The sequence below is a fragment of the Fundulus heteroclitus genome, chromosome 14 (assembly GCF_011125445.2).
Source record: "Fundulus heteroclitus isolate FHET01 chromosome 14, MU-UCD_Fhet_4.1, whole genome shotgun sequence".
NCBI lineage: Eukaryota > Metazoa > Chordata > Actinopteri > Cyprinodontiformes > Fundulidae > Fundulus > Fundulus heteroclitus.
This window is the reverse complement of record NC_046374.1, coordinates 18,276,130-18,299,600: the sequence shown is the minus strand read 5'-3', so window position 1 is coordinate 18,299,600 and position 23,471 is coordinate 18,276,130. Positions and strand designations below refer to the sequence as shown.

Genomic DNA, 23,471 nt, shown 5'->3' with positions numbered 1-23,471 from the left:
CGCTCCAGTACTCTGCCGACAAGTCTCCAAGTTTCTCTCTTGTTGTGTTTTATGGACCGTGTGGCTTGTTAGACTCTAGGAAAATGAGTCCAAAGTAAAGTTGGACCTAATATTCTCACCAAAAAAAAAAAAAAAACTCTGTCATTACTGTGCTTGGCAAAGCAGCGCTCAGTTGGTGTTACGCATCCGGTGAGAATTCGGCCTATGAATGCCAATGATGCGTGTGCAGTCCGACGGTGGCCCTGCTGCCCCCCCACCCCCCTCCCGAGGATTTCCAAGGGGATTGGCGAGCAGCGGGGGTTTACTGTGGGGAAGTGTTTGTCTGTTTACATCAGCGATTTGTCTCTCCTCCCCTATGCAATCATCACACTGGAGGGAACTGTCGGCGCTTTACAGATCCTGAGACTTAACAGCTCTTGACTTTAATACACAGAGGTTCACATAAAGGATTGCATTGTTTTTTTTTTTATTATTCCTTTAATAGCCAGAATTAATGTTCTGGGGGGGAGAAAAAAAAAAACCTAATCTTTCTGAAGTTCAGTCTTATTGGTTGCAGGCCTTCTGCTGCGAGCTCTTTATTGTGCTGGACTTCTTGGACATCACTCATCTCTGCTGGTCCGACTTGCTTTGAGTCAAAAAAAAAAAGTGCGCTGACGCCCCCTCTTTCCGTCCCCCCCCCCCTATCCATCAATCAGCCATCCACCCAGAAAGGGCACTGGCTGCAAAACGATGAAGCCATTGTGACAAACTTCGGTGATTGTCACGCCAGCAGAAATGAAGGAGCGTGGAGGAAAGGAAGGAAAGGAAAAAAAAAAACCCAACATAAAATAAAAATTGGATTTTCACGCGTAAGATGGACGACTATTGACAGTGGCAGCTTCTCCGAGCAGGCTTGTCACATCCAGACATCCAGTGTAACATCAGTGGAGGAGCTGCGCGGAGAGCAACACGATTGGCTCTCTCCCGGTTCTGGTTGGTTGCAATCAGGTCTCTTTGTTTTAGTTGGTGGAAAAATTGAAAAAAGCCAACACGACTGATGAATAAACCTTTTTTTTTTTTGGTAGAACATGAGAATGATTGTCTATTTGTTGTGCATCATTGTTGGTGCACCTCAAATGTCGCCACCAGCTGAGGCAGCGTTGTTGAGCTCCAGAGGCGCGACGGTGGCCACCTTTTTTTTTTTTTTTTTTTTTTTTTGCTGATTAACATCATCAAACATTAATAATGTCTTGATTTGCTTTCATTATTTTTTTGCTTCTTGGCTGCGTTCTGCCGCCTCCGCAGTATGTCACCGCTTGATCAAGGCGGCGTGCGGACCGTCATCCTCGACAATAATTGGTGGAGATTAGGCGCGCCGGCAGTGTAAAGGGACTGCTGGGTAATTGCTGGCTTAATGCTGGTTGCAGGTGCAAGTTTTTACAGTAATAACTCTTGAAGCTCTTTCTCTGAAGCAAAAAAACAAAAGTGTGAACATGAATTGGGCAGATGAGGTGGAATTTTTCCAAAGGTTTGATTTGTGCAGCGAGTCCACGAGGACGTTTTGGGAGCATCACCTACAGAGATGTTATGGCTCATTCCGCCTCAAAGTAGCGTGCTGCTGTGTAGGTGTCTGCCTTCCAATAATAGAAAGCGAGTGTAAGAAGGACTGCGGATGGTAAATCATCTGTGTGGATTCTGACCTCATCCGTTGTTTTTTGGGGAGCTGCAGGATTTCTTTTGGCCTTTTTATTTTTTTTTTATCATACAGAGCCCTTTGTAACTGCTTAAATGACTGCAAACCTGCAGGTTTTCAGAGGAAGACAGCCATTCCCACAATGATACATGTATTCAAATGGCTGCTTTCTATAGATGGATACTTTTATTTGTGGTAGGATACTATTTTTATTTTATTTAAACTTAGATAACGTCAGCAGTACTTTCCCAGTGCCTATTGCACAGAATATTCTAGTTTTCTTACCGTCTCTTTATGGAGTAATTGGGGGCTGCTGCTTAACAGACTTGCTGCTCCATGGCTTGCCAACTGTAGTTTAAATAACCATAATAAGGTTGATGGGGCTTATTTTAGACCCTCAGAGATTTATAAATGATTTAACCTTAGCCACTGTTTGACAGAGATCAAACAATGACTTTGTGTAACTATTGACAACTTCATGCTAGCAAAACAGAGACTCTCATTGTTGTTCCTGAGGATAAAATTCCTGGTACCAAGCAGCGTTTATCCTTTTTTAACATCTTATCTGCAACCCTTTTTCGTCAGCTCCTTATCCTTTGATCATCATGCCAGGAAACTGGTTCAAAGTTATTTTTTTTTATCACTTGAGGAATGTTTCAAAGTTGAGATTATGGGTGTCAATAAAGTAACTAGAAATGTTAATGCGTGATCTTGTCTCATCTTGTTTGGACCATTGTAATAGTCTTTTTACTTGTCTCAGCAAATCGGCTTTAAATCACCTTTAGACACTACAGAACGCAGCAGCAAGCCTCTTGATGAGGATCAACACAGAGCGTATTACTTCTGTTCTTGCCTCCACTGCGCTGGCTCCCCGTACATTTATAGGATGCATTTTAAAATCTTGGTGCTGACATTCAGGCCAAGCTCCGAACTTATTGGGACCTTTCTGTTCCCCTCTGGCTTTAAGATCATCCGACAAGAGGTTGTTTGGTGATAGAACTTACTTCAAAACTTGTGGAGATCAGGCTTTTCAAGCCATGGTCCCAAGCCTCTGGAACTCCTGCTGCCCCTGCTCTGCGTGAGCTCCACTGACTTGACATTTTTATACCAACAGGGTTTCAAATGGACCGCTACATTTAGTTGAAGTATCTTCTTCTTTTTGTGAAACACTGATTTTAATGTCTGTAAAAGACGCTATATAAACATGTCGTTACTTTATAATTCAGTACATGTATTCAAATCAAGAAACGCTAAAGTTTTGGAGGGACAGCTAAGAAATAACAGAATCCACCTGTGTGCAGAGAGTTGTCAAAATTGGCATGTGATGAGTTTCCTCTGGCCACAGTTGACTGACTGCATCTAACCAGCTGGTCAGGTGTCTAAAGCAAGGGTTCCCAAACTTTTCTTCCAACGACCCCCACAATTACAATGTCAGAGACTGGAGACCCCCTTTCAGCGAGTGGGATTTTTTTTTTTTTCATTGGGGGGGTGATTATGAGAATAAAGTCAGAAAATTACAAAAATAAAATGGAGCTCTTTCAAAAAAAAGCGCACCTTCCCCTCAGCATTTAAAATCATGAATGTTCCGAATGTTGTGTAATCAGACTTTGGTATCCGTTTCACAAATAAGGAAATACTAAATCTTTTTAGTAGCCTACATCCGCAACAAATCATCAAGAGATGTCCCGCAAACACCCCCCACCCCCCCACCCCTGTATTACCGATCCCCACTTTGTGGAAACCACTAGTTTAAAATATTGTTTTAAGGCAGTTCTTTCTTGGTATTGTATGCCCCAGATCCACATTAAGAGTGTTGTGGACTGCTTTTAAGTTTGTGAAATGTCTGGCATTTGCTGTACTCCATCGACAGAAATCGTGGCTGCAAAAAAAAAAAAAAAATGACTTGTGACACGAGACCTAGCGACTTTCTGTTGGTGCCTCTGATAATGCCCCTGTCCCTCAGCTGTAACGCTGGTTAAATTGGAATCGCTGACATTTCTAGGCCAGTGATGTGGATCATTTGTACTTGCTGCCAAGTCGCAGCATCCATTTGTGAGACATCTGCCACCACTTCCAAATGTGACAGAAAGTTTTCATCCTCCAGAAACGGCCCCTTAAAGAGTGAGATGACGCTTGTGGAAGGGGTCTATTTCTGCTCTGCTGTGGAATTGTTCCTCTTGTTCAGAGGTGATCAAAATCAATTAAATCAACTATACTGTCTTGCAAAAAGTATTCCCGATTTAAGCTCTTTCACACATCATGCTCTAAAGACAAACTTCAACATACAGTTCTCCCTTTTTTTTCTACTAATAAAAATTTTAAATGTAGCATACTTTTGTATTCAACATTTGGTTTCACAAAATTGAATCCAGTATAATTAATTACCTTAAGTCACCTTATTCATAAATCGAGTCCATCCTTATGTAATGTAATCTCTATATAAATCTGACTGTCCATGTGAAAATGGAAAGATGGACAGCTGCAAACCAAGACAACGCTGTCCAAATAAACGGAATGGCCGAGTAAGAGGAGCGATGACTCTGGAGGAGCTGCAGAGATCCGCAGGTCGGGTAGGAGACTCTGTTGAAACGATGTCCGTCAGCGGATTACTTTGGTAAGTTGTCTCTTAGTACTTTTAACATACAAAGTCACAAAACAATACAGATAGGATAATCAATATGGTTATTATTCTGTACCCTAATGTTTTTGCATAGCTTGTCAGATTAGAGCAAAGCAAATAAAAATGTTTCGATGGTGTTTGAAGTGTTATGACAATGACAAGAGAGTGGCAGCTGTACCACTAAATGGCACACAATAGTTGCAATGTTTGTAAGCGTATACTTGTACTAACTGATCCTCAAATGGAACAAACTGTTAAAATGCCGAAATGAATGCCCCCATTAGTTGCTTTTTTTTAATTCAATAGGCACTTTTCCATTGCATGTGACAAGCTCAGTGCGTGTTTCGATACAGTTTTCCATGGGTAATTTCAGTTTCCTGAGGCTTTGCTTTCACAGATATAAGGTCCTAGTCTGAGGTAGTTTTCAGATCTCCCTGTGATTGTTGAAGAGGGGTTGTGTGTAGCAAGGCTCTCTGCCACCATGAGCAGTAAGGGGGTGTGTACAAATGTATCATTGTCACAAGAAGTAGTTTAATGTTCTAAAACCTTCTTTTGTAGTTTTCGGAGCAGCAAAACTCCATTTACAGGCCGGCCTGACTGCAGACAGCTGAAGGGGGAAACCCCGGTTACCACAGCGTTTATCTGCCCAGGCACTCTGAGATTTCCTGCTTTCTGCTAGCTGCTCATCACAGCTGTAAGTGAATATAAAATGTTTAGCAGGTTTGAGGTGAATAGCTGTATCAGAATATAAAAAATTAATATGCATTGCTGGATGTTTTTGGCATTTTAAGTTAATTAGGCATGAATAATAAACCATTTCGCCACCGTTCTGTGGGAAAATCTTTTAATGGATTACTGATGATCAAACTGAGCCCTTTCACTTTCCTTGTACATTAGAAGTACACATTTTCCTAACACTTTCCATTTTTTATGTTTTTTGCAGGAGGGCAGATGTTCAGATGCAGTTTGCCAAAATCTCCCAGAGATCTTCTTCATGTCCTGCCATCATTATGTACCTGCAGACTGATTTTATTTATTTATTTTTTCACAAAAAAAAACATTTCCTGTGCCGTAAATATCTGCGTTTACTTGATTATAAGAACAATAAAAAAGTGTTAATCAGTGTTTTAGTAGTTTCTAAATGTATTATAGTTGTACAGCAACAAGTCTGGCCAGATGCAGGTTGGTTAAAAAGATTAAATGACAAATATTTATCTAAACTTTTCCTGCCTGTGGATTCAGTGCAACCTGAGGAATAATAGAAGAAATTAATCAACTGTGTAACTCTAAAGATGCTCATCAGCTGCAGTTATCAGTTAAAACTAAAAATAATAATTTATTAGGGTTGGAGTACAGCAGACAGGAGTTTCTCAGCATAAGAGAAGATGTGCAGTACAGAGCGAGCCTTCTAGCATTCATGGGTCAGATTGCCAAAAACCATTCGACATAATTTTCCATTGTGCGGATAAATGTCTCCCAGAGTACATTTTGTACATTTGCTGTTTTTTGTGATTGCACATCTCTTATTCCTTTTTAATAAAGAAAACCAGCTCTACTTCTTGTGTTTATTTGCATGAAATTGAACGATTAGGAAAATAACTCATGGGGAGTACGTGAAAAGTTTGAAAAGTGGGTCAACTTCAAGTATATATGCATAAAAATCTACTTGTAGCCTAGTAAACAAAATTTTGTAGAAAAGTTTATCATGGGTTTATACTCGAATGAAAAAAACTAAACAGACTTTGGCGACTGGCCTACTCATTCACAGTGATCTCATTTAGGTTTTTAAAGCCTCAACATTTTTTAGCCACATGGCGACGTCTCCAGTTTCAAATATTATGGATTAGTGCAAATCCAATGCACTAATTAGACAAAAAACTTTTCAAATTCTAATTACAAAGTGAAATAAGATATATGGTTTTTCTGTGACAAACTAATACATGTTCAAGTGATCGCAGTGCAACAGTTGTAATTAGTCTAATCAGTGCTCACATTTGGAGGAAAAAACATCAAACTTTTATAACTAAGTTGATAATGTTGCTGTATATTTGACAAGAATTGGTATCAGAATAAGGCATGTGGCATTTATCATTCTTTGATATTCTTTACACTGTTTAAACTCCCCAGGCTTTCTTTTACCTGGGGGTTTAAATCTCTGGTCTTTCAGTGGAATAGGGGCTCCAGTATGATGGCTTCAACAAAGCGATTTGGTTTAGTATGTTGTGATCTGATTAAGCGGATCATAAAATGGATGGATGGATGGATGGATGGATGGATGTTGTGAGCTATTTATATATATTTTTAACTAGCTGGTTTGAATTTTAGCAAACAGTTTGTTATAATTACAGACCTACGGAAATGTCTTTTCAAAGCTCTGTCATGTCTGGACATGCCTAGATGTTAGCCATTTTGGCTGCACCTTTTAATCAGAAGAAGCCTGACTTGTGGCTGCAGCTGGTGTTTGTTGAAGATGGATTATTTTCCAGGGGTTACCAAGAAAGTAGAAATCTATGACCGTAATATAGCTCAGCAATCTGAATTTAAGTTACCCAACAAAAGCCGGTGTGCACGCTATAATCTAACGCCGTGCTCACAGTTAATATGGTGTAGATACGGTTGCGGCGCCGCAAAGAACCCAAATCGTTAAAATCAGTGTGTACGCTCACATTAGCCACATGCGGGTCTGTTTATCGAGGCCATGCGGTGCAGCAAGAAGGACGTTTGACCAGACGCCGCAGGGGTTACCGGATCAAGTGCCTGAATTTCAAGGGATAAATGGAAAACGTCGGGTGCTAGACGGGAGAGGATTTTAGAACTAAATCACCGCAGCAACTAACGCTAACTAGACTAATTTAAACAAAACGGCAACACAGAAACACGAGGAAACAGAGGGGCTATTAAAGGATGTAATGGGATCTGAATGGTCAAGGATAACGAGTTTTCACTAGGAAACAAAAACCATAGCTGTTTTTAATCGTTTATGAGGGACAGCAACAGAAACACCGCATGAACGTCTGTTCTCGTGAGCGCCGTTTCCGGAGCCGCAGCTGGCCGCCGTTTTCCTAGGAGCAGTGTGAGTGGGGGTTTGTGGCAACCCCGCACTGGTTCAGGACCGTAACCAGCAACGTTGATTTCTCAGATCTATTGAGTGTACGTGAAGCATGAATATAGGTTTAAACAATAACGTGTAATGTCGCTTAGCTCCTTTTTTATCAGTTATAATTTATTAGTGCATGACATCCTGAGCTTTCCGCATAGAAAATTACTGCTTAAATTATACTTTTTTTTAAATGTCCAAATATGTTAAATTGATAAATTAAAGCATGTGTAGTACTGGAGGTTACAATGTCAACAAATGATGGTAGATATAGTATGTAGGTAATCAGTGCATTTCTTTTAGTCAACTCCCAATCTTTGAAAGATGAGGGGACTCTTTTCAGGATATCATCCTGTTTTATGATATAAACTGACATTCCCACATATTTTAGCTGTATTTACAAGAGACCAATTTTCTACATGTAAAAATGTTGTTAGACCAGAGTTCAACTGAATTACTGCAATGTATCATATGATCTTGGAATTAGGTGCATATGAGGCTTAGTGCAAGGTCCACTACCATAAGACTAGTGTGGAAATTCACATTTGTTTCCAGCTATTAGCATCTGTGCCAGGATAATAGACTTAAGAAGTATGTATCATGTACAAGCATAAGATAAGCAGGGGTTTAAATAATTTTTAAGCTCTGAAGGAAGGAGTGCTATTCTTTTTCTCTATAACTACCTTTTTGTCACTTCAGCACAGCAGCTTAACTACTAAGACAACAGCAGTAGATCAAACCTATTTAAAAGCAACAACCTAAATTGTGCCGAGTTTGACCTCTAGAACTACTGCAATAGAGTCGGTCTAAAGCAGAATTTATCATTACATCATCTTAAAAACACAGATGGCACACTGAGTGAGTGCACAAGTTGGTGAAAACCTCCTGGCACATGAAATTCTGCAATAAATGCACCCAAAGAGAAACCCAACACATAAATCTGTGCTCTGTCGCTATTCTAATGCAGGTAGGCTGTTTTCAGTGTTTTTAAGTACGAGTCATGGTGTTGTGCTCCATCCTGAAGATGTTAACATCTGCATCAGATTCAGCTGATCAGCATATTTCTCAAATTGCACATTGAGGATAATACGATTTCTCCTTCTGTGCGCACCTGCAGACCCATGCTGTGGCAGCAGCTGTCTTTGCTTTGCAACACGCCACCCGTTCCACAACCTGTATCACCCCTTACAGTTCATAGTGGTTACAGGTTTATGACTGCCCCCTGAGGTAGATCAGGGTTGTATCATCTGGGGTTGAATTTCAATCTCATATTCCTCGTCTGGTCCTTAACAGTTGATCGGTAGTTATAACAAAGATGTGTAGATTATGTGTGGAAAGGATAATGTAAAGGGAAATATTATCAAATCTATCTGGGGGGAAAAACACTAAATTTTTCTTTTAGTTTCTTCTCGTTAAAGGGGAATTTCCCTCCCACCATTGCTACATGCATGCTGGGTATGAGGGATTGCTGCAAAGTCAATGACTCAATGCTAGCAACTGTCCACTGTGGCTACATGTTCATCCAGGAGGAGTGAACGCTGTAAGACGATGACTCTACGCAATCTGCTGGGTTTCCTTAGAAAACATTTTAACCAATCTGCTTGTATGATTTGACTGAACTGTCTTTGTAAAGTGTCTTAAGGTGATATATAAATAACATTTTATTGAAAAGTATAGAACACTAAAATCCATACGGAGCCTTTTTGGCTTAGTATATTTAGGCTGTGACATGTTCACTAACACATCATTGGTTGTGTTGCGCAATACACTAGGTTTGATTTAGCTATGAACAACAATCCATAAGTCAAGGCATCACCTGAATATCAGGAAATAATGGCCAAAAGGTCTTGGTTGCTGTGTCTGAGGTGTGGTATTTTAAAACAATAGATGGAGTGAGTAGTTCCAAAATACAGTCACTTATTAATTAAAATCTTCAACTTCCAGTTAATGTACTTTAGTGAACAAACTCTTTAAGCGAGTAACATTCAACTACTAATAATGAAAAGAATAAGCAAAACGTAAAAAAACTGATTATGAAAACTATAACCAATAAATAATATAGTAATATCCCAGTTCAGTGTGAATGTGTTTAAAAATCATAGTTTAATCATTAGTTTTGAAAGTACTTAACAACAACCGGTATCCAAACAACCGATTCACAATGCAAAGGAGAAATAAGAGTAAAATGTTTTTTGTAAAATAATTCATCCCATCATTATTATCTGAGGCTGTTGCCCGTCTCCAGCAATCACTGAGCAAGAGGCGGGGTACAAATCACAGGGCAGCATAGAGAAACAACCACACACGCACCCTAACACTAAGGGCAACAGAGACCAATAACCTAGCATTCTTGGTTTTGGGAGGAAGCCGGAGTACCTGGAGAGAACCCATGCATGCACGGGGAGAACATGAAAACCTCATGCTGAAAGGATCAAGGAACTTATTTTTGAATGGAGTTGGCACTGCGAAGAAATGTTTGGACTCTAACAATATGGCCGTCTTAACGGCAGCCGTGATGATGTCATGTCCGGATGATCACTTCAGCTAACAAGGAGTAATGGCTATAGCGAAACTGTAAACTTTGTAAACACCAAGTAAAAACAGCAACAACTATGAAATAATATTTAAATTTTCCTCTCGTTCTGATGAAAATTGGTGGACGTCCGATGGGGAGGGTGAGTGGTGGGGTGTCGCCTCTTGGGCGAGCCGGTGGGGCGAGTCTCTTCTTGGATTGATGCTTGTGACTGGCATGCAGAGCTGCGATTCAGCGCCGTCTTCACGTAGTGGGAGGGAAAGTCCGGCTCCGTTGAAGTGATTGGGGAAACGGTCTCTGATTGGGAAACTATCATTTTTTTTCAGCTTCTTTCCTGCAGGAGCTCAGGACTAGCCAGTCGGCTTATTTTCGGCTGGAGTGTGATCAGTTACTTTTACAGCAGACCGTATAGATTCTGGATCAAAGGTTTCTTTGAAGATGTAGTCTTTTAGTTGGCAAGCCTTGTTCTTGGTTTATAAAATGTAAAGCTTCTGAACCTTTCTATATGAAGCTCATATTTTCATTGTTACATTAATCCCAACTAGTCTCCCAGTGCCAGAGATGGCATAGAGTAGATTTTGTCCTTCATTGCATTACTTCTATAATAAAAACAGTCCCGATAATTCAGAAGAGAGAAGCATCTTACATTTGACACCTCCTGAAAATGCATCTGCTTCCATGAAACCATGGGCAGCCGCAGGGCTGTTTGCCTATTTCTGGTATCCACCTTTTAACCACTACACCACGCACTGCCTGCACAGTCCTTTCCAAAATCAGCCTCCCTGTGTTTCTGATTTTATAATGACCAGCGGCACATTCGGAGGCTGCTGTTTCTCCTCACTTCTGTAACAAATGTTATGTTGCACTCAGACCTCAAAGGGACTGACATCTACAGAAAATAAAAGAAAAAGTACTTCTTTAAGAGCCGGAATTAACAAAGTGGTATTTTTTTGGGGGCGGGGGGGGGGGGGGGGGGGGGGGGGTGTACAGCTTGCGGAGTTACAGCTGCGACTAATGACTGCCTGACAGGAAAAAACCTACAATTTAATGGTACCAGCCATCAGTGTCTAATGCTAATGACACGCTGAGTGTGAATAAAGCATGTGGGGCATGAATTTGAAATTATGCATGAATTGCATGTCCAGGGTACCCTGGGGGGAAAAGGACTGTGCACAGGTGTGTCAATTATGAATGCGCGTGTCAGCAATCAAAAGGGTTTTACACTAGCATGGTAAATTAATGGCAGCTCCTGTGGGGGTGCGAGCAACATTCTGTTGCTGCCGGACATTTTGCCCTGATCTTTAAAACGCTGATCCTTTTCTCTTGGCTTTTATGAGAACGAGCAAAAAAAAAAAAAAAAAAGGGCCAATTTTCCTCCTTACAGCAGATGTGTGGAGAGTTCAGAGCTCAACCATGCTTGCACCCTGTGATTGGGATTTTCACACAGTCAGCCTGCAGTCACGATCTGCTGGAGAACAGCAAACGCTCATCCCTGCCTGAGCAGACTCACTCTGATGATGGACATCGGTGGCTGTGATCTCAAATCCTGGCCCCGCTGTAGCTTATTTTCTGTGGGTTGCAGCCATTTACAGTCTCTCGTTGTTCGGTCTGAGATTTCCCTATAATGTATATTTAAGGGAAAACGGCATAAATTTGCTTAGATTTAGAATAGGCGAATGCCGGGATGAGATTCTTAGACAGCAGGATCACAGTATTTTCACAAAGAAACGAACAAATATGTAACACGATCTCATTGCTAATGACATGATTACATATTTGTGGGGTTAATGTTTTGAGCAGATAACAGGGGGGGGGGGAGCAGAGTAAAGCCAAGTTTTGGTTTTATCCCTTTGTGATGCTAAACTCTGTCTCTGGAGGATCTAGATTTGAAAATGTTGGCAATGTTTTTGAAATCTCTGCTTTAAGGTTAGGAACAATTGTCTAGAGAAAACACACAATGACTGATGTTTCTGTTTATTCCAACTATGCTAATATAAGATGCTAAAAATTGTTTAAATGGTTGGTTCCTTAATCGTTTAGTCTCTAGTCACACCCTGTTTTAAAGCGACTGCTCCTTCCTTCCTGGTGTAATGTCACCTTGCCTTACCCTTTAACAGAAATTACTGCTTGCAGCAAGCAAGGCTGGAAAAAGTGCTTGGATTACTGCTTATCTGTTTGTTGTAGTTTTCAAAAGGAAATCTGAATTGTTTAAAATTAGTATCGGCAGGTCAAGGCTTTATATGAACCAGATACTCTCCCCAGTGCATCTTTTATTTATTTATTTTTGTCTGGTGACGAGTATAAAAAGCTCCTGTTGGCAACATAATTAAGTAGCTAGCCATCAGTTCCTTCAGCCAGCTGAGGAGCAGTGTCCAGCAACAGGTGGGGGAGGGGCAGCGCTGCTCCGTGCTTTAACCAGCCGAGGAGAACTCTGGCGCCTTGTGAGTTGTCTCATTTTAAACAGTAGGAACAGTTTTATGAACAATCTAAAACGTTTAGAAATGGTAACTTTTTAAAATTGCTGTCAGGAATTGGCCAATTACTTGTTGGGGGAACTTCTTACGCGATGCCTGTCTTGGAGAGTTATACCCCCCCCTGTAGTGACTCCCAGGGGTAACCATCAGCTTCACAAAGCCAGCTTACTGTGCTACTACTGAAAGATTTTCCCATGAGACATTGATTGGCAGCATCTTTCTAAACACTTCAACGCGAGTGCAGAAGTAAACAAACGAGTGAGCTGCAGGAAGCTGTCATTCAGAGTGACTTGTTTGTTATTTAAACACTGAGATGTTCTAATGTCAAGAAGCAATTAGCACACAGAAAACAAAGCCGTGACAGGTTATTAAATCCGTACAAATGACCTCTTATGGTGGCAAGAGCTCTAGCAGAAAAGGTCAACGACCTTTTTGAGAAGAGTATCTTGCATTAATTAATTTAATTAAGCTCTTTTGGAGTCCAATTTTAATTGCAAAATTAAAATTGATTTGAAAATGGTTTTCCTCCACACAACTTGCATATAATCAATAATTTTGACAGATTATGCAACTGTTTTTTTTTTTTTTTTTTTAAGTTCTCCTTTATAGCAATTGATTTTTGTTTCCTTTTTAAGGTGCCAATCTACTTTGATTATCAGGAAGTTTTCCATGAAAACATATTCCTCGTTCTAGGGCTTGTTACACCTCGAAATCCATTTAATGAGATTTCAGGCTACAGCAGCAACCAGCTACCAATCATCCCACACTTTTGTAAATGTTTTGTTTTGTGTTTTGTTGTTTTTTTTGGTGATGTGTCCCCAGTTAGAAATACTATTAATTTCTTAGCGTAGAGTCATTTTGGTGATGCTTGTGAGGTAATACCCACTTATAACACGCGATTGCCTTTTTTGAGGAGTGACCATGTACTCGACATCCACCTCTAACAAAAACGCTGCTCTGTCTGGCTCTTTTCCAGATTACCCAGGAGCAGTTTATTCTGGCCTCGCAGTCCCTGCACCTCCAGCGACCGGGCTGTGAAGCCGTATATCCAGTAGGGCTGTACGGCTGGAGAAAGAGATGCCTGTATTTCTTCCTGCTGCTGCTCCTGGTCACCATGATAGTGAACCTGGCCCTCACCGTCTGGATCATTAAAGTCATGAATTTTTCAACGGTGAGTTCAGCATGTCCTCCAAAGTACAGCAGAGTTTTTTTTGGGGGTTGATGGTTTGGTTTAATTGTTGGTAAATGTTCAGATTAGTTTAAAGTCCAAGTGCTGTGGAGAGTTTTTGAGTGGTGAACATTTTGCTTTGCTGTTTAGCAGATTTCATAAAACCACAGCAGACTCCTATGCAAATTTATTCTAAAAAATCTCATGGTGGTTAATATGAATGCTAGTTTAACTACCTTCATGCTTTTATCAGATTATCAATTAATGTTAATGTTTGGAAGGGGGATAGAAATTCACATTTTTGTACCAGCCTCAGAAAATTGTACATATCACTCTTTTTCAAACACACCTTTTTTTAGGATATTTCTTTTGTTTGCTAAAAAAATTAATAAAAACTTTAATCAGTATACAACAGTTTAAGCCATCATGTGGCTAGCTATTATCCAAAAAGGACAGTTTACCATGTATGTGTTGGTATGAGAGCCTTGCCGTTTCACCCTGGTCTTCCATTGTGTGCCACTAAACAGACAAGTTCCTACTCATGTTCTTCAGCAACGTATATCTGTTTATTTATTTTAGTGGTATTGCAAGTAAACTTTTCACAATGGCAAATAAATTTGTCTTTTATAAACATATCGCTAAAATGTTTCTTAGAAATAAATATGGTAAAAAGCCAGTTTATTTTAAACAGTGTGACATTTGGAGGTGAAAACATTTTTTGGTTGGCACTGGCAGAGTGGGATTTAGCAAATTTTGCAATGGACATAAAAAAAATAATTGCCTCTGGTGCTCAAACAGCCCCGCTTTGTAGGGGGCAGTATTGACATCTTCAATGAATACATTTCTGTTTCCTGGAGTGGAAATACGGGATTACCACTGGCTGCAGAATATCACGGGGTCATCTCTATAATGTGATTGCCTCCAATGATGATGAGCCTAGTCTTTCCAGCGAGAGAGATGCCCCCCCACACCATCACACTGTGTCCGCCAAGAGCTACAGTACATGACACTAGCAGAGAGAAGCTGATCATAGGTGGAAACCTCATACTATGCTGCTTGACCAATAATATGTATTTTCTTTACATCTATGGCACCATTTAACAGGAAATAAACTGGATTTTTAATTGTATAAGATTTATTGCCAAGAAACATCGTTGCAGCTAGGCTTTTCGTTTCTGGTAACAAATTCAACATAGTCATCAATGTCACCATGGTTTACTATTTAAAAATGTTCAAAAAGTGCAATTACACTCTGAAGGTAATTGTCTAAGAATGAAGGCATGTCTGCAAGAGCAAATTATTATTAGTAGTAATAGTACGTTAACAAACTTGACAACTGGCTGTTATTAAATGATGTCACAGGCAAATGTGGGTGTTAAAAAAAAAAAAAAAAAAGACCCACATAGCTCTTAGCATTTTGTGCAGAAAGAAGATGCTGTAACTGCTGACAATTTAAAGCATGCCTGTTTAATTCAGCTTGTGACTCGCTGTGTTGAAAAGTTGGAGTTTTTAATATTATTGTTGTTGCCTATAGTTGTATTGGTAATTTAATTTAAAAACATTATTACTAACTCTAGGATATTTCATCGTGGTAATTATTAAAACCAAACACACACTAAGTGAAATTTTATTATTATTATTATTATTATATGCTTGGCACAGACAGTAATATCCATTTCTTTCCTTACTTTAACCTTAACATAAAGATGTAGTGGGGAAAATGCATAATTAAAAGGCCCTTTAAATGTCTCCTTAACATTGCCTACTACGCCTTGGGCTTTGGCCAATCCTTGTTTTATGACGGGTTTCAAAATACTTGGCAGCTGAATCCTCTGACACAGAGTCTGTTAATCCGAGACAAAACCAAAACCAGCAGGTCCTCTGGGCTCCGGTGGCATTTTCAGGGACAGTGCACACTATTAACCATTTTGTCAACAATGTCCCAACGGCAGCAGTTTCCTTTCCTGTGGAAAGAGTTTTCCTGAATAATGCTACTACCTCTGCTGCTTCCATCAATCTGTGCCATGAGTAAAATACATTTTTGCTGAGAAACTTAAATTCCTTCTTTTAGGATAGTGTTTGTTCTGGTTTCTGGTGGTGTTGATTTGTTTTCACTGCGCATCGAAATGAGAAATGAGACCTTTTGAACTTTGAATTTCATTAAGCACTTAAACATATTTTGTGTACAGATTCAGCATCATTAGGTTCTTATCTCAAAGTGCATTAAGGCAGGATGAATGGACTCATCAATTTTCAGTCACAATGTAATCATAAACTAAACATTTGGGCAACTAATGATTTATTTGAATAGTTTTATTTCTTTAGTTGTGGATCGTAGGTAGGAATTGGGTATTTCATGTTTCAATTTATTCTGGATTTGGACTTTCCATCCAAATTATACATGCAGGCTCAAATTGATTGATTGGTGCATCTCTCGTTTTGTTAAATGTTGTCAATTTGGATAGGAAGCGCATGCTTTTTGAAGCCATCAACATGATCCTGGCTAGCATTTAGCATTGTTCTGTTGGAGCTTTCAAAGTGTCCAAGTCTCAACCATTTTACCCAAAAAGCTATCCATTAAATTGTTTAGGATGTTCAGGAACAACCAAAGTTCAAGCCTCTCATGAACTGGAACCTACTGGCATAAAATATCTCTCTCTCTAACTAAGCCGGTTTTACACCACCATGGACTGAGAGGGTTCTGATCAAGAAACAAACATATTTGAGCTCAACTTTAATTTGCATCTGCCCACATGACCAAGTGAAATGACTTCTGGAGACGGTGACCTGAAATATCTGTCCTAAAGCTTTGGGACTGCAAGCAAACCCCAGAGAGCCAAATATCCACAAACGGATTCAAACGAGGGTAAACCTTCCCACAAGTGGCCCATCTTACCAAAAAAAGCTCCAAAAGTGCATAGATGACTCATCCAGGAGGTCAAAGAAACTAAAGAAAATTATTTACAGCAAAGGATGGCAAATAATGGCATCCATGAGTTGGTTTCATGGTCCAAAACAATAATCAAGGGCCAAAACATCTTGATGGACTGACGAGAAAAAAGTCTCGACGAGCTCCAGATGCTGTGACCTTAAATTTGCTGTTTATGCTAGAAAACCCTCCAATGTGTCCGAGCTAACTGGCAGTAAGTTTTATATTGTTGGGGGGGGGGGGGGGGGGGTAGTTTAATTCTTTGTAAAACTGTTTTTACTGTTTTTCCCCTAATGAAAAAAATTTATATTCTTTGGTTGTTTTTGGCATTATTTGATTTTAAAGTTTTTGTTTTAAAGTCTTTAATAATTAATTGAAAGATTCAGGTTTGATTTACAAGAGTTTGTGAATGCACAATTATTTTTAATAATTTTGATATGTTTGGATTACAGAAAATAGATGCAATTATTAATTAATGGCAGTGTCTTAATTAAAAAAAACACCCACAAAACATCCAAATATTTCATTAAAAGCCAAAAATTAATATTTCAGCCCCGATAATGAATGTCTGTAAACTTCTGACCAGAACGGCATTCATCATATACCTGGATATCTGATGGATCTTTCCCATCAGTGTTTTTTTAATTAAATCTATATAAATCTGTGAGCAGTCTTAATAATGATAATAGATTTGATTTAAAAGCATCATTATAAGCGCTCAAGGACACTGTACAAATCAAGAGAAAGGCAACAACAAAACCAGAGAGAGAGAGAGACGTGATTAAAGGCTTTGGGAAATCAGGAACATCCAGGCTCCTGCATATCCGTCGAGGACGACCACGTACTTTTTATTGTGCAAAGATTTTTATGTTCAATCTGCCAATTTTTTTTTTTTTGTCTACCTCTTGAACAACACCTCTCTGTGCAACGTCCTATTTTCACTCCCATGCTCCCTATGGAGTAGTCACATCCACTGCTTCACCTCCCCTTAAGCTCTCCGGTGACTTTAGCATCTGTCTGCTGACACACAAAGACCCGCACTCTGCCCAAGCCCTCCTCCTACACTCCTTTGATTCTTGTTCTGCTGTCTGTCCCCACTCCCTGCTCTCATATATGATAAAGCTCTCCCCGCTGTTGCTCTGCCTCTACATTCCTCTATCTCTATCCATTTCTGCTGACAGCTCCATATACCCTTTAAGCAAATCCCTGCGGGCCGATCTCATCATGCACACCCTCACAAAAGCTGTCCTCGCACAACAATTTGCCCGCCGCGCTGTGGCTAGACGTAACCTTGTCCAATTTGAGCTGAATTTATCCGCAACCAAAAATGATTTCCTGAACCGATGTGATGAAAATAACATTTATCTTCTGCTATGTTTTTATATTCCTTTGACTGGGTGTTTGTTTTTTTTCTGTTACATTAGTTCTATGCTGTTCTTTTATGTGTAAACTACTCAGGTGAAAGGAGGGGAAAAGTCTGCCTCATCCGTCAGAAAAAGCTTAACAGCAGTTGAGAAATGACAACTTTTTTGGATGGTTTTGTTTAGTGTGTATTTGTACAATAACGGCATGACGTTGAAGCTGAAATAAATGAGTCTCTAACATTCAGCAATGCCATGGTGTCGTCATGGAATGGAAGAGGTGTTCAGTAGCAACTAGGGCTGGGCGATAAATCGATTTAATCGATTAATTCGAATTTACAATTCTTTAAGGTTTCATTTTTGGAAAATCTGGATTTTATTCTGCCAATACACTCATTGGGTTTCCATGAAGAGAACAGCATGTTATGCTGAATATATGTTTAGGCAAATGTATTGTCGAAATATTGTTAAGTAGAAACTTTTTTTTTAGCATAATACGAGGTACTTCATTTACTTATTTACTTTTTTTTTTAACTTAGTTTGAAGTTCACAAGTGCAGTGAAGCCTGTTCTTAGCTCAATGTGTAATACCACTAGCACCACTAGTTTTGTTATATTTTCATTGTTTATAATGGCACGGCTGCCATCTTGTTTTACAAGCATGTTTCACAGCTTGTTTTTAGTTGCACTTTGAATTCAGGTCAACTCCCTGACGAAATGCTTGACATAAAAGCAAGGTTTTAAAATAATTTCTTTAATTTCTTTTTATGAAGCAAAAAGGAGGAAAAAAATCGATTAATCGGATTTGGTATGATAAAATCGAAGATTTATTTTTTAATCCATATCGCCCAGCCCTAGTAGCAACCTTTGAAGCTCCGCTGACCTCCATGCTCAAGAGAGTTGAGGCAATGCCGGACAATAATGGTGGCGGAACAAAATATTCATACTTCAAGCACAATTTGGCTGTTTTAACTCACCTTTACTTCCAGAGGTTTAGACAATGGCTTTGTGTTGTGGTGAGGGAACAGCAAGTTTACACCGTTTTACAAGCTGTACACTGACTACATTGAATCAACGGGTTGTCCCATGAAAGGGTATAAAATGTTACAAAGATGTTAGGGGTGTACTCAGTTCTAAGAGAGACTTTATACACAAATAAAATAAGTGCTTTCTCAGTGGAAACCAAAAACATATTTATTTTGGCATTAAATTCCCATCAGATGTCGAAACAACCCAAAGTAATCCACTCATGCAAGGAGATCACGGCAAATTTGTCCACAAATAAAGTTATGGGTAAAAAAATTGGAATAACAAGGAATGAATGTTAAATTGAAAAATAAATCTTTTTCCAGGCCATCATTTCAAATTAAACCAGCTGATATCGATTTGACCATCGGCACCACAAATGGTTTCTAAATGCAGATGTTTTCAGCTGGTTTCTTGGCTTTCTGTGCCCTATATGTGCCCTATTAATATTAGCCTTTACCATTCCACTTCATTACACATAAATTCATTTGTGAACTCGTTTGTTTTGATTTAGTTGTGCGTCTAGATTATTTGGGTTGTTGCTGGCCCGTCAGAACAATTTAGAAATATATTTAATGATCAAAAGATTTCAGCGAAAAACAATAAATAAGCTCAGGGCTTATTTATTGTACCTGCTGCATCTGGCGCCATCTGCAAATCATTAAAAAGCGGAAATGAAGAGATTGATGCATCAACCGCTGAACAGCCTGTATCTGTTAGCTAGCCTTCTGTTCTCTTTGTTGATAAGTTGAATGAGAGTCACTGCGAAAACAAATGAATGTTATTAAGTAAAATGGTAAAATACTGATTAAGAGAGTTGCAATGTATGTAAAATGGGAGAACCATAGGGCTGGACGATATAGGGAAAAAAAGCATATCGATAAAATAGAAATATTGATCTATCGATCATTATCAACAAATTCAAGACACTTATTTTAAGTGCAGACCTGGCTATTTTTTGCTGTTGCTTAATTACTTATTTTTAGATGCAGAACACACCATGAATTCAAACTAAACCCTTTATTCAACCAACTTTTTACCAAAACTCAGTTTTTAAAAAAGAATAAAGCGTGCTCTTTGAACTCTTTACCTTTTTTTTTTATTATTATTATTATCGATATACGTCTAGCGATTGATATATATCATTATTGAATTATCGGCCAGCCCTAGGAGAACCATTGTTGGCAATTGGAAGACGGGTGCATTTTATTTTGCACCGAGCCATAAAAAAAAGTTTAACTTCAAAGCTCAAGTCTGCCTACTTTTTGCATCACACTAAGCCAGGGGTCACCGACCTTTTTGAAACTGAGAGCTACCGTTGTCATACGAAGGGCTACTTGTACTGACCTTTTGAACTAGAATAGTCAGTTCACCTTAACTTTATGTAAAATAAGCACATTGTTATAGATATTGTCATTTTTTAAATCTATATAAATGCAAGTGTGAGTAAACAGGAAGAGTAACGGAATAAAATAAAGTTTTAGATGCAGCTCACTGTTGGATTGGGCTTTTTTTTAACAGGCTCATGGGCGGCACATGTGGTCCTCGGGGGCACCATGTTAGTGACCCCCGCTCTAAGACATGCCCGTATTGTGGCCATAAGTTGTAAAGCTGACAACGTTGCATACTTGATCGACAGGTTGGAAAGTGAACAAATGTGCTAACCTTGACTCTGTGGTAAAGCAAGGTCTGTGTGTTTGATGCAGAGGACACGGGTTTGAATCCCGGTGGCGTCAGGAAGGACGGCCAGCATAAACTCTGCCAAGTCTGTGTGCTAGTTGTAGTGACTCGCTGTGGTGATTCCTGCGTGAGGGCGCAGCCGAACGGACTCACAGTGTGCATGTCAAACAGCTGGGCTCAGACCAAGGAAACTCAGGCTGTTTTTCTGCTTATAAGGGCTGGTCTGAGATCTGTTGGTTTTCTCAGCTCAACCTCAGTAAATAACATCAATGAACCTCCATGTTTTGTTTATTTATTTTGAAGCCTAATTTAACAGTCCTTAATAAACCCAGTTTTTCACCGTCTGAAATCTAATCAGATTAAACCTTTCCCGTTTTAGAGCGGTTAGGATTAGCAAAATTGTTTCTGTATTTTAAATCCCAGAATTAATAATCATCCATATCTGTCACTATCAGAAGCTTTTAAAGCCACGAAACAATCATCTGGGCTTCCTAAAATATATTTAACTGCTACATCTGAATCTTTTTCCACCTTGTCTAGTAATCATGGTGCAAGCATATTTCTGCCATTTAAGGAAAGTTAAATAAAACAATCCCAAATTACTTCTATCATTGTATAAAATAGAAATAATTTTGATGATCACTACTGACCTAACACAGAAAACATTTAGTCTGTTTTGCTGTCAGACAGTGAATAATAATGTAAGTTGTCTTTATATAAACTGTATGTAGATATCTGGTTTCAACTATGATTGAACTGTTCTTTTTTCAGGTTGAAAATATTTATGCAACAAACAATTTCAATGAATTTGAAAAGCAAGAGCTTTCATGGATCCACGAGCTCCAGAGAGTTTGAGCGAATGTGGCTGGAAACGACCGACATGATTCATTGTCAGACCTCTGTTCAGAACAAACAGTCTGGACTCAAGGCAATAAGCAGAGATCTCTCACCAGTGATTTTTTTTTTTTGGGGGGGGCAAGGTACAGAAACTGTGCTTTTTCCAATTTTTTTCAGTTTTGTACCTTTCCTCTGTCTCTCAGCTCTCACACGCCTTGCAGTGTCCGACCCTCCCTCCTGTTTCTAACTAAAAACTTTGAAAACTTGACACTTAGAGGGTTCAATATTATCATAGTAATGTTTACCGTTAACAAAAAAAAAAGCTCAAATCTGTCTTTTAAAAAATGTTGCTAGTTTTAATTTACATGGCAGTCTGTTGCCAGATCCAGCCGCAGTAAAGAGGCAAATAAAATGCGGTTCAAAATATTCAGAAGTGGAAGTAAATAAATGTGTGATATGTGTTTTGTTTTCAGTAGCTACTTAATGGCGTTAAGCTATTTGAGCTTTACAGACGCAGCTCGTCTGCTCCTCAGATGGCTCTGCTGTCATGGGTGTTAGCGGCGGGTTTTTAGCACGTGTTGGGAGAGTGTTGGAAGAGCAACAGTGGTAAACCCAGGAGCTTTAACAGTCTCCCTGCATCAGTCATTTTTATCTGTTGGTGCTAAACACTTATGAAGGTAGGAAATGTTATCTCTACAAAGCCGCCAACTATAAAAACAGTAACAAAAATGTTAGCATTTAGCTTGAAAAATGTAAATCTGAAGAGCAATATTCCATTATTTCCACAAATCCTCCGATCCACAGCTGGATCCCTCGTTTCCCTCCCACTAAGGAAGGCAGTCGGCGGCCGGCTGCGTGTCTGAACTGTCCTCATCCTGACCTCCTGTCCTACTTCTCCTGTCACTCAGTGCGGCTCTATCAAAATGCGGCTTAGCAGGAAGCTGTTTTTCTACAAAGTGACGATTGTCTCGTTTCGCTCCGGTCGGCTCATCCCGGTGTCCCCGATCTTCTCGTTTCAGGGCGGAATGGGACGCCTGCAGCTGAACCGGGACGGGCTCCACCTGGAGGGAGTCAGCGAGTTTCAGATGCCGCTGTATGTGAGCGAGATCCAGTCCAGAAAGGTAAGCAGCAGTCGTTACTCGCCGCACGTGTAGGATCCCCTTTTAATCACCACTCTGAGACAAACATGAAAAGATTTTACCAAAGAAGAGGGACGGGCATTGATCGTTGGGTGTGTGAGCGTGGAGGAAAGGCCCAATCAAACCAAACTTCGAAGCTAATTTATATTAGAGAGGTTACCTAGCAGCCTCTAACGGACTATCGGGAACCTCTCACCCTCTACAACCTCTCAGCTCCTCTGAGACCTTTTTGGAGGCTTTTGCTTGGTGGGCACGAAGCTGCTTACTTGATTTCCAATCAAGCCCGTGAAGTAAATCCCTCTGCTCCCAGTTCCTGCTCCCAATTTTTCCTCTTTGATGCTTAGTAAGAATATCCAGCTCAGTTTCCACAAAAAGTTGATCCACATTTTCCCGCTCCCACGCAAATCAGACTCTCTGTTGGATCATCCTCCTTTTCAGTGATTAGACATGGTGCTGCAAGCAATTTAAAGCTTTGCAAGCAGGGGCTTCCCTGCTAATTTGAATTTTAGGGTTGCGGATTGAGGAAGTTGCTCAGTCGCGGGTCCAATTTGCCACAGCAGAGTTGGGAACACGTTGCACTATAGCATTTAAAGGTAAGTGGCTCGCATGTTTATATTTTTAGTAACGGATGAGAGGACACTCACTGCCAAGGATTCACAGTGGGCAGTACCCCACTACCACCACCCCATTTGTTATTTAATATTCACCTATTTATGTCTGATCTTGTTTTGTCTTCTCTGGTAAAGAAAGTGTTTTAATTGCATTATGATTTACTCATAATACTCAAAGTTATCAATAAAAAGTTCTCCACACTACTTAAGACATTTTGAATTGAGAAAGCTTTCTAGATAGGAAGCGAAAGGTCTTAAAAACTTCAGGGGGAAAAAAGTCCAGTTGTTTTAGTTTTTAACTTTTTTGTAATGACCATGACCTGGA

At 39.7% G+C, this 23,471-nt stretch overlaps 1 protein-coding gene and 1 long non-coding RNA gene across 2 annotated transcripts in view; both read left to right on the top strand.

Moving 5' to 3' along the window:
- The window catches only part of LOC105936250 (zeta-sarcoglycan), a 59,897-nt gene that overhangs the window by 1,235 nt on the left and 35,191 nt on the right, over positions 1 to 23,471 (top strand). The window contains exons 3-4 of the mRNA XM_021323771.2: positions 13,373 to 13,567; positions 22,416 to 22,517. Of these exons, the coding sequence (XP_021179446.2) occupies positions 13,373 to 13,567; positions 22,416 to 22,517 (297 nt within the window). The remainder of the gene's footprint in view (positions 1 to 13,372; positions 13,568 to 22,415; positions 22,518 to 23,471) is intronic.
- On the top strand, positions 3,991 to 5,767 carry LOC118565707. Its single transcript, XR_004932538.1, has 3 exons — positions 3,991 to 4,286; positions 4,851 to 4,986; positions 5,236 to 5,767. It is a non-coding gene; the product is annotated as an uncharacterized LOC118565707 (long non-coding RNA).